At 35.6% G+C, this 16568-nt stretch overlaps 2 protein-coding genes across 2 annotated transcripts; both read left to right on the top strand.

The window, feature by feature from the left end:
- Nucleotides 1-621: 621 nt before the first annotated feature.
- LOC104770795 (squalene epoxidase 5) lies at nucleotides 622-4617 on the top strand. The gene is made up of 8 exons (XM_010495253.3): nucleotides 622-1062; nucleotides 1316-1427; nucleotides 1537-1720; nucleotides 2581-2749; nucleotides 2870-3088; nucleotides 3289-3567; nucleotides 3675-3953; nucleotides 4079-4617. The coding sequence occupies exons 1-8, from the start codon at nucleotides 859-861 to the stop codon at nucleotides 4190-4192; spliced, it is 1560 nt and encodes a 519-aa protein (XP_010493555.1). The 5' UTR covers nucleotides 622-858; the 3' UTR covers nucleotides 4193-4617.
- Nucleotides 4618-7621: 3004 nt separating this feature from the next.
- LOC147918831 (uncharacterized) lies at nucleotides 7622-10491 on the top strand. The gene is made up of 8 exons (XM_087503728.1): nucleotides 7622-7949; nucleotides 8037-8236; nucleotides 8725-8997; nucleotides 9090-9220; nucleotides 9317-9421; nucleotides 9561-9726; nucleotides 9868-9945; nucleotides 10081-10491. The coding sequence occupies exons 1-8, from the start codon at nucleotides 7622-7624 to the stop codon at nucleotides 10489-10491; spliced, it is 1692 nt and encodes a 563-aa protein (XP_087359854.1).
- Nucleotides 10492-16568: the final 6077 nt, after the last annotated feature.

The raw sequence follows: 16568 nt of genomic DNA, 5'->3' as shown, positions 1-16568 counted from the left end.
TGGAAGTCCATTATCACCAATCGCCAAGAGAAGCTCGGGTATGTTTTTTTTTTAGTGTCAAACCGACTAAATGCTTTGTGTGGAATTTCTTAACTTTTATTGCCAAGAGTTTCATGTGAGGGAGGATCCACCTGCTCTGTTACGGTTTTACATTCATCTTGTAGGATTCCCGATTATAGCTTGTTCTAGAGTCTTGAGATATGTTTTCGAAAAGATTGAAGAAATTGGTTCCAATGCTTTTGAACCTTCTCATGTTGGCAAAAAACCCAACCTATGTCTCTATCGTGGACACTCTTTCAAAAGCTAGCGTGCATTATTTAATCGAGCCATCTATGACCACCTGTTGGTCGAGGATATCCCCGTCTTTATGATCGTATCCGTTATGGTCTCAAAAGACTTTTCAAATATTGCAAATTTGTTAAAGTGGAGCATCTCTTTAGAAAACTCATGGAACCTTATCCCTATTGTACTATCTTTAGCTTTATGTTGTATGAACCTTGCTCTTTTGAGGGCTTAAATGAACGAAAATCCTTGTTTGTCAAAAAAAAAAAAAAAGTGATAAAACATGTCAATAATTTGAATGGTACCTTTTCTTCTCTTGTTCTAAATAGAAACATATTCACAATAACAAGGGTGGAAAATTTCTTCTGTCTGTATCTAATATAAAATATCGTGTGTTTATGATAACGAAATATGTGGACAACATAAAAGATCAAAATATTGCTTCGTACATTATTATAAATAAATTAACATGTGGGTGATACCATACCACGTCTAAACTAACACATCTTTGCACTACATATATGTGTTCTCTTCTTTTCTCAGTTTTCTCATAACTTACATCGAGAACTAAAAGATATGGATACGGCTTTTGCATACGTTTCTGTATGGACGCTACTCGCCTTCGTGCTAACATGGACAGTATTCTACTTCACAAACATGAAAAGCAAGGCGACGAAGTTGGCCGAGACGGTGGTGGAAGAACGTAAAGACGGTGCTACTGATGTTATCATCGTTGGGGCTGGAGTTGGCGGCTCGGCCCTCGCATATGCTCTTGCTAAGGTTCGTAAACTGGCGTTACAGATCTGCGTCCAAGTATTAACTTGATTGTTGTTGTTTTTGTAAAATTTTTGTTTTACCCCAGAAAAAGAAAGCAAAAAATAATATGTGCATTAATGATAGGGTAACAACCCGTAGACACAAATTCATGCTCCACAAGTTATCTCCAATATGTTGTTTTTGCATAATGATATAGCAATATTTTGGGTTGGGACGAACAACCCTATGCTAACTAAACCTTGATTATATATAATAGGACGGGCGTAGAGTACATGTGATAGAGAGGGACATGAGAGCACCAGAGAGAATGATGGGTGAGTTTATGCAGCCTGGTGGACGTCTCATGCTTTCTAAGCTTGGCCTTGAAGGTCGGTCTCTATTTCACATTCATTTATTTAATTGATTTTTTAAGTTATATTAATTATATTGTGTTTTAGTTTTATGATCAAATTAATTTGTGGGTTTTTATATGTATAGATTGTTTAGAGGGAATAGATGCACAGATTGCTACGGGCATGACAGTTTATAAGGATGGAAAAGAAGCAGACACACTTTTTCCGGTGGAGAACAACAACAACTTTCCTTATGAACCGTTTGGACGAACTTTTCACAATGGCCGATTCGTCCAACGTCTGCGCCAAAAAGGTTCTTCTCTTCCCAAGTACGTTTATCTTTATTTACTAATTTTTAATTACCACGTATATATATGATAAGAAATTTACATCAAAGAGTGTAAAAAGATTTTATATATAGAACATATATAACATGAACCACTCTATATTCATTGTTAACTATTAATTTGTTTGAGATGGGAGCTCGTAAATTTGATATAGGTGGAGATTAGATTCAGATTGCTAACTGATTATACAAAAGATAGTAACTTCTTGCTAATTAACTTCAAACGGAAGATTCAGGATAAAATACACATCTTTAAATAAATTTTTTGAAATTCAACTGAGTTGTTTAGGATTTAAAAAAAGAAATAATTTATCAAATATTTGCAAAGAAACGTCAACATTTGTGTCTAGCCCATCAATATCTTTATACAAAAAAACAAAATAAAATGGGAAATTTATTATTTAAACATATATTTACATCATAATTTTTATATGAAGCAATAATAAGAAGAGTATAAATATCCTTCAATTAACACCTAATAAATTTTTGAACATTGGACAATATATACTACTCCCTCCTTTTTTTATTACTTGTCATTCTAAAGTTTTTCACACAAATTAAGAAAATAGATAAATGTTCTATTATACTCTTTTTCGGTAAAAAAATGTTATATTATACCTTTGTTTGACTATTAGAATTTTAAAGAGTTTAGTTTTTTTTTTTAATAAAGAACAAATGAGATAATTTCTGCTAAAAATGTCCTTGGAAAACGAGAACGACAACTGAACTGAAACAAAAAAATTTAGGTCTATAATAACAACTATTTAAAAACGGAGAAAGTACGTACTAAGCTTTGCAATAACATTTAATGGGTTAATCTATACACCAAATATTAAATTGTAGCGTGCGGCTCGAAGAAGGAACGGTGAGGTCTTTGGTAGAAGAAAAAGGAGTGATCAAAGGAGTAACATACAAAAATAGCGCAGGCGAAGAAACAACAGCCCTTGCACCTCTCACTGTGGTATGCGATGGTTGCTACTCAAACCTTCGTCGGTCTCTTAGCGACAGCAATGTGAGTATGCTCTTTTAAATGGAAAAGTCATCAATCTTTTCCTATACACATAGAAGTGACGTCACTCACTTGGATGTATGTCAATTAGTAAATAAACACCAATGTACTAACTTGATATAGGCGGAGGTTTTATCATACCAAGTAGGTTATATCTCGAAGAACTGTCAGCTTGAAGAACCTGAAAAGTTAAAACTGATAATGGGTAAACCCTCCTATACCATGTTGTATCAAATCAGCAGCACCGACGTTCGTTGTGTTTTTGAGATTTTCCCCAACAATATTCCTTCTATTTCAAACGGGGAAATGGCAAATTTCTTGAAGAACACTATTGCTCCTCAGGTAAACATTAGGCTGATTAATCTTTGATTAATAAAAATAAAAACTCAATATACAAAATATATAACTAAGTTGTGTACATAGATAAGCCACACACATATAGATGTTAAAAAAAAAAGATAAGCCACAAAGACACCCGTTCTAACATTTGTAAGAAGTCCATGCAGATATGCATCTAAAGTCTTTCAACATTTATTTTCTAGGTACCTTTAAAACTCCGCAAAATATTTTTGAAAGGGATCGATGAAGGAGCACACATAAAAACGATGCCAGTGAAGAGCATGTCCGCTTCTTTGAGTGAGAGGAAAGGAGTGATTTTATTGGGAGATGCATTCAACATGCGTCATCCAGCAATCGCATCTGGAATGATGGTTGTACTGTCTGATATCCTCATTCTACGCCGGCTTCTCCAGCCATTAAGCAACCTCGGCGATGCGCACAGAGTCTCAGAAGTTATCAAGTCATTTTATGATATCCGCAAGGTGAGCATATGCCACATATATACTAGTCTAAAACAGGAACATTTGATCAAAACATATATACAACCACAAACGTTTTTTTAAATACATGATTTTTTTTTATGGTGAAGCCAATGTCAGCGACGGTTAACACACTAGGAAATGCATTTTCTCAAGTGCTTATCGCATCCACGGACGAAGCAAAAGAGGCAATGAGACAGGGTTGCTATGATTACCTTTGTAGTGGCGGGTTTCGCACGTCAGGGATGATGGCTCTGCTCGGCGGCATGAATCCTCGTCCGCTCTCTCTCATCTATCATCTTTGTGGTATAACCTTATCCTCCATTGGCCATCTTCTTTCTCCATTTCCTTCTCCCGTTCGCATTTGGCATAGTCTCCGACTTTTTGGTGTAAGTCATTTGTCTACATAACTGTTTTACATGTTTGTTAATCCTGATTTTGGTTTACCACTACTATTAGATTATTATTGACATTAATGTTTTTTTTGTTTATGGTTTTTCATGTGAATCTCTAGTTGTCTATGAAAATGTTGGTTCCCCATCTCAAGACCGAAGGAGTTGGCCAAATGTTGTTTCCTGTTAACGCAGCCGCATATCGCAAAAGCTATATGGCCGCAACCGCTCTCTAAGAGCACATATGTCTTAAACCGCAAAATATGAAGCACAACACTCTTTGTGCTTGTGCATTTATTGTCTTCTTACAATCATTAATATATATACATATGAATGGGAGTCATGCTACGCCAAAAAAAAATTTCCTATATAATAAAACGGAAGTACACAACTTTTTTTTAGACTATACTATATAATTTTTATTAGTTGGTTACAAAATAGATTATAGATTAAATATAGGTTGGTTACAAAAAAATATTATAGATTAATTAGTGAATTTGTGGGCTATATGAATACATTTAAGAATATCTCAAAGAATCCTCTTAAAAAGAATATTCCAATGATTTATACAGTTTCTAAAATAAAATTTTAGTATTCCATGTATGGTTACAAAATATATATTGTTAGGCATAAAAAGAAATAAAATCTTGACAATTTATCATATTTAATCGTGATTTCTGAGATCTTATTTTGCAGTTAAAAATTAAATTTTACATAAACACGGATTATATTAAAACATTTTCACCAAACATGTTCAAAAATTAAAATAAAAACAAACAACAAACATAATCATTTCTCATACATAAAATTACAAAATTAACAATATAAAACTTACAAAATAGGTGTTTTTTTAAGTCATCATATTTTGCATATGATTTTATTGCATAATATTTTATCCAAAAAGCATTTAAAAACAATCATATAAATTATATTTTATTCTAAAATTATCATATAAATAAAAAAAATTCAACTTGTGCTTTAGCACGAATCCTAATCTAGTTATGAAATAAAATTATATGCTAAATATAATGGCATGAAAAAGACACATATTTTGTAAGTTTTATATTGTTAATGATTCTAGATAAGTACCCGTGTTTTAACACTGGGTAAATTTTATTTATACAATTTTGTATATTTTATATTTTAAAATAAAATTTTAATATATTGTATTAGTTTATGTATGTGAATTTATTTCAACAATGTATATTCTACATCATGACTTGAATGTCATTATCTGACATAATTTTGTAAATTTGGTTTTTAAAAAGCGAGTTATTATATTATGAGTAATTTAATATATTTTTATACTATTTTTTTCAATTGGTTTCTTGAAATTGTTTAATATTATAGTGACATATTATTGACATTGCTATAACAAATCAATTTAGAGTGTTTATAGTTTCTAACTTTTATATCAAGTTTCAATATTTTAAAAATATTTCAAAATAAATTATTTAAAGTTTATTATATTATATAAAATTATAAAATTCAACAAAAAATATGAAATTGAATTTAAATATTCAAATTTTGACCCTATTTTTAATTCAATAGATATTATTTTTAAATAATAATATTACTAAAGCTTGAATATTTTATAGATTGAAAAATTTATATTTGTTTTTAAAAATTCATCTTATAGTATATGATAAATAATATGATAATTTATTTGTTGTTTCATAAAATAGATTCATATATAAAAATGAGAAGTGAAAATATGTTAAGTTAGATATAAAAAGATTTTAATATGAATGAATAATTTAATAAAAGAAATTAATATGGTAAGTTAGATGATATCAAATGATTCTTTGGAATATTTTTTATAAGATTTTTGGTAATAAATTAAAGTTGCACCCACTATTTTGTAACCAACTGATCTATCAATTAATCTATAATCTATTTGTAACGAACTTATTAAAATTATATAGTCTACAAAATAATGTTGTGTACTTCTATTTTATTATAATGGGGATAAATATCAAGTAAGACGAGACGACGGATCAAATTTTAACGAGAATTTTGGTTGAAATCAAATAGTGAAATAATCAAATATCAATCATTGGCTTCAAAACATCTTTGAAGTCGACCTTTAACGTTATGCATACTGCATACAAAAACAAATTTACCTTTGCTGGCATCGACGATGTGATTGATAAAGCCATTGTGCCCACGCCTTTAAATTTTAATTATGGCTTAATGCCACAATAGACATGAATAAAAGAAAGTTCCTCACACAAATTATCTCTTTCTCTAGTTTCTTTCTTTTGTTTTCTTTTTCTTCTTTTCTCCAAATCTTTTTTTTTTTTTTTCAATAAAAGATCAACTCAAGCCCAATGTCAATAGACATGAATAAAAGAAAGTTCCTCACACAAATTATCTCTTTCTCTAGTTTCTTTCTTTTGTTTTTTTTTTCTTCTTTTCTCCAAATCTTTTTTTTTTTTTTCAATAAAAGATCAACTCAAACCCAATGTCAAGGAAAATTGTTTACAAACAAAACATGATGTGGAGAGGTATACGCTTGGCGTGCCAAGGAATCCGCACTAACATTAGCTTTTCTTGAAATTAAAGATAAAGAAACAGATGAAAATTCTTCCCTATCAATCTTGATGTCTTCTAGGTACGTTGCGAAGACTGGCCAGTCAGAAGGAGAAGACACCAACTTCACCAAATCGGAGCAGTCCGTATAGAAAGCCACGTCTCGAAAATCATGACCAATCATACACTGCATCGCCCAAAGAAAAGCTTCAGCTTCGACATGTATTGGTGATAGACTTCGAAGAAAATTCCTAGCGCCCATCAGCGATGACACAGCCTGGTGCGAAGTACAACACCATCCAGCACCAGCAAATTGGTCTCCTGCTTTCCAGGAACCATCTATAAAGCAACGATAGCCCGAGAAAACGGATGGGAATGAAATAGTACCCACCAGACCCGATAAAACTACAGGGATAGGGTGAGAGATGTCTACATCATCCTCTAATCTTTTCTCCAAATCTTGAAAACATGATTTCTCGCAAATTTTTCATCAATATGATTTTAATTTTTAATCTAAAAAACAGTTTTGAGAATCTAACTAGATATATTTTGTTATTTTACAAATCTGTATCCTAATAGTTATCCTTTATTATTAATTATAATTAGGGTTGACATATGCGGCTAAGATGTTTGATTCGGTTATGAGGTTATCTCTGACATTTTCCCTTTTTTGCCAGCTAGATAGCCTAGATTTGATCATTTTCCTTATTTTGTACATGCTCATCACGCTTATCACTTATTTAATCAGTTTATGAATTTAAGATCTCAACCATTTTCTGCTTATCACTTAGTATTAATCAGTTTATCTGTTTATGAATTTAGGAACTCAACCATTTTCTGCTATTGATTAATTTAGTCAACGAGAGTAATCCAGATTTAGTTAAGCGTCATACGATAATTACTACTTATATCTTAAATACTACTAGTATTATACACAATCGAACAAACTGAAAACTGATGCAAGCTATTAATAACAACATGTCAGCAGATCTATGTAGTTACAGTTCTGATTGAAAAGCATTACAATACTTAATAGTATTTTGTTTTCAATTATTATATTATTCTTAGATATTTTATATATCTGTTTTATTATAATGGTGATATATCGACATTCCAACTAATTCATCTATATCATGATAAACAGTTTTGAGGAATCACTAGGTGAAGTTCAAACTTCTATTACGGAGGAGATGAATGTTTCTTTGACACGGGCTGTCACTGAAAAAGAGATTAAGGCGGCGCTGTTTATGATGTATCCGGATAAAGCTCCAGAGCTGGATAGCATGAAAGCTTTATTTTTCCAAAATGCATGGGATACTGTAAAAGCGGATTTGGTCCTTTTGGTGAATTCTTTTTTGGAACAGGGTGTTTTTGACAGACGGTTAAACATGAAAAATATCTGTCTTATTCCAAAGGAGGATAAACCGACTAAGATGACAGAATGGAGACCCATTAGCCTATGTAATGCTGGGTATAAAATTATTTCGAAAGTGTTATGTTAGCGATTACGGTCTTTTTTGCCATCCCTGGTATCGGAAATACAATCAGCTTTTGTGGAAGGCCGCTTGATCACCGACAACATCCTGATTGCACAGGAAATATTTCATGGTCTTCGAACCAACCCTTCTTGTAAGGGCAAGTTTATGGCGAGAAAAACGAATATGAGTAAAGCTTATGATCGGGTTGAGTGGTCTTTTGTGGAGCATTTGTTACGGAAATTTGGGTTCTGCGAAAAGTGGATTTCTTGGGTAATGTGGTGCGTGAAGTCAGTCCAATATAGAGTCTTGCTTAATGGTCAACCCCATGGATCCATAGTCCCTTCTAGAGGACTATGACAGGGAGATCCCTTGTCCCCTTATCTTTTTATTCTTTGTACGGAAGTGCTTATTGCAAATCTCCGAAAGGCAGAGCGGTCTAAACTTATTACGGGTAAGGTATCAACTGCGTGTCCTGCGATTTCCCAGTTGCTCTTCGCGGACGATAGTCTTTTTTTCTGTCGCGCCACGAAGGAATAATGTGGAGTTATTTTAGGAATTTTACAGCAGTATGGACGAGTGTCTGGTCAGTAAATTAATTTTCAAAAGTCTTCGGTTCAATTTGGAGATACAGTTAGTGTGGATTTACGGGCGGAATTACAAGGGGTGCTAGGGATCACCAACTTGGGTGGTATGAATTCTTATTTGGGCATACCAGAGAATCTGGGTGGGTCAAAAACAAAGATTTTTCTTACGTTCAGGATAGATTACAAAAACGGGCCATCGGATGGCCAGCGAGGCTGTTATCAAGGGGTGGAAAAGAAGTGATGATTAAGTCGGTGGCTACGGCTGTCCCTACTTTTGTCATGTCTTGCTTTCGACTCCCGAAGACGGTTACACAGAAGCTTCCTAGTGCGATATCTAATTTTTGGTGGAGCACGTCGGGGAATCAAGAGGTTTACATTGGGTCGCCTGGGATAAATTGTGTTCTAGTAAGATGGATGGGAAATTGGGCTTTCGATGTTTGGATGACTGTAATACTGCTTTGCTAGCTAAGCAACTCTGGCGGTTGATTACAGTTCCGGACTCACTTTTTGCTAAGGTTTTAAAAGGTTGTTATTATAAGCATTATGATCCTCTGGATCCAATTAAATCCTATTCACCATCTTACGGATGGTGGAGTATGGTTTTTGCTCGCTCTCTGGTAAACAAAAGACTCATTAAACGGGTAGGATCCGGTGATTTCATCTCGGTATGGTCTGATCCCTGGATTCCTGCTCAACTCCCGAGACCAGCACTACGCCCAGGGTCGGTTTTTGATCCTTCGCTTTGAGTTAATACCCTCATTTACAGGAGTTCAAACTCATGGAATATGGCTTTGCTTTTGGCTACTTTTGTACCGGAGGATGTTGTCATCATTTCGGCTATACCCTTCGGAAGTTATCCCTCACCGGATAGGTTGGGCTGACATCTTACAAAAAATGGAATTTATACGGTCATATCAGGGTATAATACTCTGCGGCAGCATAAGGTCAGTTCCACTGTTACGACAGTTTCAAGCCCCAATATTATTCCATTACAAGCCTTTGTTTGGCAGATTCGGTGTCCACCAAAAAATAGGCATTTTATGTGGCACTAGTTGTGTTGCTACATTAGCGAATCTTCGGAAACGTGGAATGGGTTGTGATATTGAGTGTGCTCTTTGTGGCTGTTCGGAAGAGACAATCAATTATGTTCTGTTTGAGTGTCCTCCGGCGAGACAGGTTTGGGCATTATCCTCGTTTCCGACAGGGCCGGGGTTTTTCCTTCATCGTCGATTTATGCAAATATGGATTTTTTTGTTTTGGAGATTTCAGCAGGTTCCCTCAAATTTATTTCCTTGGCTTTTATGGTATATTTGGAAGGCATGGAATGATAAAGTTTTTAGCAACTTGGACTCTAATCCACTTGCGATTTTGCGGCTAGTAGAGGATGAATTCAAGGTTTGGTCTTTGGTGCAGGCTGAAGTTTCGGGGGAATCCCAATATGGCGATATCCGGTCGAGTCCTGCGAGTGACAATATTTCAGGGGTGGATAGATATGTTACGAGTTATAGATGTTTTTTGGATGGGACCTAGAAAGATTCAGACCAATACGCTGGTCGCAGATGGTATTGTCTATCCCTTATAGGGGAGCCTCCAACTATGGGAGCAGCCAACCTCTGTCATAGTCTTTCACCCCTTCACGCTGAGGTTGAAGCCCTGGTATGGGCGATGAGGTGTATGATTGGCGCAGATAATCAGAATGTCGTCTTCCTAACGGATTGCGCTGACTTGGTGAAGATGATGTCTTCGCCTTCTGAGTGGCCTGCCTTCAAGATTTATCTGGATGAGATTGAAGCTGATAAAGATGAATTCACCACCTTTTCCTTGGTCTTGATCCCTCGTTTGCAGAATGGTAGAGCGGATAAGCTGGCGCGACATGCTCGTTCAATATCGCATTTGCACCTATGTAAACGATTTTCCTTCCAATTGGCTCGTTTGAGCTGATCTTGTACTATGTTGTCAAAAAAAAATATATATATACATTCACTTCTTTCTGCCATTTCTAATTGATAATTTTATGTGGACAAAAACATTAATTTCAAAGTAATATTATTTTTGTTCACTTATTTGTAGTCTTTTCAAATTTTAATATGGGACGAAAATAAAAACAATGATGTTCAGAAAAAAAAATTATGCCTCAAACATATTCGTTTTGACAAAAATATACATTTGGCGTGTTCGTTCTTAGTTGTTCAACTAGCGATAGCGATAAGTAAAATAGAAGGACAAGATACTTATGTACTCCACGTAATACTCAGAAACATGGAAAATATAAACGCAGTGACAGAAAATCTGGGGTTTCACAGTCGCTAAAAAATTCAGTGTCGACTTGATCGATAGTGCACAACATTATTCACCGATACGTTAGATGTTAAATGAGTCGCTGGAACTTTTATTTGTCGTCGTAATTGAAACGAGCCGACCCGTTTTTTTAATATAATAATAATAATAATAATAAAACTAGTGATTCATACTCACTAACCACCTAACCACATTCAAACCAAACAGCGAAAATAACCAAACATTAAACCAATAAATTAAATAACCAAAGAAATGATTTAATAACATCTAACCATCAATATCAATATCATAAACCAACGAACCAGCAATCCTAGACAACATTCTAAGGACTCAACTTTAGCAACTTAACAGAAGTCAGACAACAACCAATTGAACCACTAGAACATCCTCCTCTTCATTGCCTTGATTCCATGATCACACTTTGCCTTTACCTGCACCATAAATACAAATTGAGATGCATGAGTATCGTCATAAACATTCAGTAAGGCAATCCTCCCATCTACTGGGCTATACACACAAGTATTGAGAATCCAATGTCCAACAATCATCAAACTTACACTATCAAACCAGTAAAGCAAGTAACAATCGCCTGCTGAAGGTTGGTATCGACCGACACACACTCAGTGTCGATCGACACTGGCTCCTTTGAAGGTTGGTGTCGACCAACACAATACTAGTGTCGATCAACACTTACCACCTGGTGTCGACCGACACCCTCCTGGTATCGACTGACACCTGTTCGATATTTTCTGAAAACTCTAGTTGTGTCGACCGACACCTCCACATGGTGTCGATCGACACTCCTCAGTGCTGTCAAGCCGTTCTCGCACTGGTGTTGACCGACACACTTCTTGTGTCGATCGACACCGATGTCGAGCATTGTTTTCCTCGAAGCTCCATTACAGATCTCCGCCTCCAAACGTTTCCCAAGCATCCGAGACTCTCCCACCAGCCACATAGGGCCATAGAAACCACGATTTGACCACAAGCAAGAAAGAAATCGTTCACACAACTCAAAGAACACAAAAACATAGAATTCTCAAGCTTAGATCAGCCATGGTCATGCACTCACCTCTTTTGTAGGAAGTTTCTGACCCAAACTGATGAATCCAATACCTTATAAGACTTCTCATTTGTTCCTAGCACAAGATCTCCAACTCCACATCAACAGATCTCCCAAAAAAAGCCAAGAAACTCACAGAAACCTCTAAACTCACAAGCCCTCTCTTTTCTCCCTTTGTTTCTCTCTGAAATCGACAAAAAACGGCCTTCCCAAACCCTCAAGTCGATTTTTGCTTTATATACGTCAGTTAGGGATTTCCAATTGAACCAAACCAAACCAAATCTACAATTTAAATCAACCCGTTCAAACCGGAAAATGGTGGTTTTGACCGACATCCTCCTGAATGTCGATCGACACTCACTCCTAAAACATACATTTCGGTTCACGGATATTACAGTAATAGTGTATTTTTGTGTCGCCGTCGCTAGTCGCACGACTAGGAAAAGAAAACTCACATTATCAAAATCTTTACTCAATAGCCACTGCAAACAAACAAAAAATGTGATATTATTTATAGAAAAGTAAAACAAAACATTCCGAAAATAGAAGTTACAGTTACAAAGTTTGAAAATATACGGTGTATAATATACTTGTTATAAATAAAAAATAAATAAATAAAATTAAAAAATAATATACTTGTCAGTGTTTTCATGAACATAAATAAAACCAAAAAATATTCAAAGTATTGTAATAATTTTGGAAATGAGACAATATAGTTCTCAAACTGATCACCACGTCTGTATTTGAAACATAAAAATTTATAATATTATATTAATAATGAAACATACTATATCATATTATCATAATATAAAAGTTTATTATAGATGCAGACTCTCCAACAAAAAGTTTCCCTTTTTTGGGCTTAGTATACTCTTAGCATAATAGAGTCTTTTATCCATTCTGAAAAAATATCTTGTCGGAAAAACACCCTTATCCTGATCGATTTCCACCTGTTTACACCCTCGTTTGATTTATTCTAGGTTTCTAATTCTCATCCCCTCTGTTTCTCCAAGATCTTCCAAGATTTCTTTTTCTTCTAGATCTTTACTGTTATTAGCCTGTTTCCCCTGAAATCAACCAAAATTCCCAAGGTATGTCTGAATCGATTGATAGCATGATTAAGGCCATGTCACTAGAAGAAGCAGATGAACCCTTCTGTCTACCAGATCTGCCCCAGTTTTCTTCGAAGTCTACAAATTCGATGAGTCTTATGGGTAGAATTCTCAATCATGATTGCTAAAACGTCTCGAATATAGTTTTGGATATGCCAAGGAAGTGGTTAATCTACGACAGGGTTAGAGGAGTGGCTCTTTCAAAAGAAAATTTTCAATTCATCTTTAAGTACGAACATGATTTGGAAAAGATACTCAGCTTGGGCGTGCATACGTATAACTAGTGGACAATAGTCCTTGCTAAATGGGTTGAATCACCTACGCCTACTTACCTCCACTCTATTCCGATATGGGTACAAATTCGCAATATACCAGTTAACCATCACACGCGGGAAGCAATTAAGGTATTTGCAGAATTCGCAGGACCAGTTATTCAACTTGATTACGATCCATCAATTTCACAGAATCAGGATTTCGTTCGAGCGGAGATTATGTTTGATGTTTCAAAATCACTTCGAAGATCCAAAGTGATAATTCTTCCATCTGGGGAAGCTGTTACAATCTTATATGATTATGAAAGGATCCAGAAGAGATGCTATTTCTGTCAACGACTCACACATGAACGAGAGAAGTGCCCTTTGCATCTTCAAAAGCAAAAAGAATTTCAGGGCAAAGAGTTACAGCACTTAGTGCATGATAGAACCACGGTTTTGGATTCTTTTACTTCCCCGGATCCAACTTTTCAATTTGAGCAAGACTTAGCTCCTCCAATCCGGAAGATGAGCAACCCAGCTATACCTATGCTGTATGAAGATTCAACAGAAGCTCAAATTGGCACTCAAGAACAGACTTTGGAACCTAACAAGAACCTCCCTTCAATTTCTCCAAGGGATCCTGCAGACACAGCAAACCTTTATGATGTTCCGTTGAACTCTTCTTATGTTTATGATATTCTCAACTCGGATGCTAGCATTTCTGGGACAGCAAAAATAACTTCTTCACCCAGGAAGAATTCTCTTAAGCCAGCACGAAACAAAAAAGGTATTCCTTTACCCTGTTCTCCAATAAATTATGAATTATCCTTAGGTTCAGGATTAAATTTGCTGGGTAAAAGAAAAGGTTCAGTAGAAGCGAATAAGATTCACAAAGTAGCCAGAAACATAAATCAAAAGATGGTCCCAAAGGAGGGACCGTCTGCAATCTAATGAGCATTATGTGCTGGAATTGTCAAGGATTGGGACGGTTCCAAGACTTGACAATTCCTCGTCTCAAGGAAATAAGAAAAGAACATTTCCCTGAGATTTTGTTTTTGATGGAAACTATGAATAATAGTAATGTTTTGGTAGATATTCAGGAATGGTTAGGCTATGATAGAGTGTTTACTATTAACCCCATAGGAAAGAGAGGAGATTTAGCTTTATTTTGGAAAAACAGTGTGGATATCACCTTCCTTTATGTGGATAAGAATCTACTAGACCTTCATCTTAAGTTTGGTTCCTTAGATTTCTTTGTCTCGTGTGTATATGGGGATCCATCGTTTGCTTACCGACCATTAGTTTGGGATAAACTAATGCGTATTGGTTTAACAAGGAGAGATAGTTGGTGTATACTTGGAGACTTCAACGAAATTTTGAACAATGCTGAGAAAGTAGGAGGACCTAGAAGAAGCAAGGCTTCTTTCTTACCTTTTGCGGACATGCTCAGAACCTGCGAAATGACTGAACTTCCTTCTCATGGTAACAACTTCACTTGGGGAGGTAAAAGAAGTGACTTGTGGATTCAGAGCAAACTAGATAGATGTTTTGGGAATAAAAACTGGTTTAATTTATTTCCAGCCTCTAATCAGCAATTTTTAGACAAACGAGGATCTGATCATCGACCTGTTTTTGTCAAACTTTTATCCTCTAATAATCCTTGCAGAAGGAACTTTAGATTTGACAAACGGTTATTACATAAACCCATGGTTAAAGAAGCTATTTCCCTTGCTTGGTGTAATAATTCTCCTCTCTCCTCAGTCTCGGATAAGATACGAAGATGCAGGAAGGCTTTAAGTAATTGGAAAAAGGAAAATCAATCCAACTCCTTAGATAAAATTAATCACCTTCATAGTGCTTTAGAACAGGAACAATCTTCCTCCTTTCCTTCCTCCTCCCATGTTTATGTTCTTAAGAATCAATTGCTTCTATCCTATAGAGAAAAAGAGACCTATTGGAGTCAACAGAGTAGAGAAAAATGGCTACAGGAAGGAGACTGTAATACAAAAATTTTCCATGCCTCTGTGCAAGCAAATAGATCTAGAAATCGAATTCAAGCCTTAATGGATATCAATGGGAACATTCAAAAATCAGAGGCTTCAAAAGGAGAGGTTGCTATCACTTACTTCAACGACTTATTCCATTCATCTAATCCAAGCAGTTTCGATTGGTTATTCCATGATTTTCATCCTAGAGTTTCTGCCCAGATGAATGAAATTTTAATAAGCAAAGTCACTAGTGGAGAAATCAGAAAAGCGGTTTTTTCAATTAATCCTACTAAAGCCCCAAGAGCAGATGGAATGACAGGCCTGTTCTTTCAACAATACTGGGAAATCATAGGGCCTCAAGTTACAGAGGAAGTGCAGAGATTCTTTAGCACAGGAACCTTTCCATCTGAATGGAACTACTCACAGCTTTGTCTTATCCCTAAGATTAAGAATTCCAATCTAATGTCAGACCTTAGACCAATAAGCTTATGTTCAGTGCTTTATAAGATCATATCCAAGGTTATAGCCTCGAGACTACAACCCCTCTTACCCGAACTAGTGTCCCCAACTCAGTCGGCCTTTGTCTCCAAACGTCTAATATCTGACAATATTTCAATAGCTCATGAAATGGTACATGCGTTGAGAACTCAACCTTCCATTTCTTCAGAATATTTGGCCATAAAATCTGATATGTCCAAAGCCTTTGATCGATTGGAATGGAATTATCTCCGAAGTTTGTTATTGGCCCTAGGGTTTCATCATAAGTGGGTTCAATGGATCATGTTTTGTGTTACCACAGTCACATATTCTATTCTACTAAACGATCAGTCCTTTGGCATGTTCTCCCCCCCAAAGAGGCTTGAGGCAGGGAGATCCTATTTCTCCATTTCTCTTTGTTCTTTGCACTGAAGGTCTTACTCACATGTTGAACAGAGCTGAGACTGATGGGTCAATTCAAGGAATAAAGTTTTCTAATTCAGAGCCTTCTCTTCACCACCTCCTCTTTGCTGATGATAGTCTCTTTAGCTGTAAAGCTTCCCTCTACCAGGTTAACAACCTTCAAAGCATTTTGCGGTCTTATGGTGACATGTCGGGTCAACTGATTAATGTCAACAAATCTTCGATAACTTTTGGCTCAAAAGTAGATCAGCATACACGAAACTCTATAAAGACACTAACTGGATTCACAATGAAGGGGTGCAGGATCTTATTTAGGGCTTCCTGAATGCTTTAGTGGATCCAAAGTAGACATGCTTGATTATGTCTATGATAGACTGAAATCTAGACTCTCAGGTTGGTTTGA

Source organism: Camelina sativa, chromosome 20, assembly GCF_030686135.1.
Source record: "Camelina sativa cultivar CO46 ecotype springtype chromosome 20, ASM3068613v1".
NCBI classification, from domain to species: Eukaryota; Viridiplantae; Streptophyta; class Magnoliopsida; order Brassicales; family Brassicaceae; genus Camelina; species Camelina sativa.
Note: the sequence above shows the minus strand (reverse complement) of the source record. Positions and strands in the feature narration are given on the sequence as shown.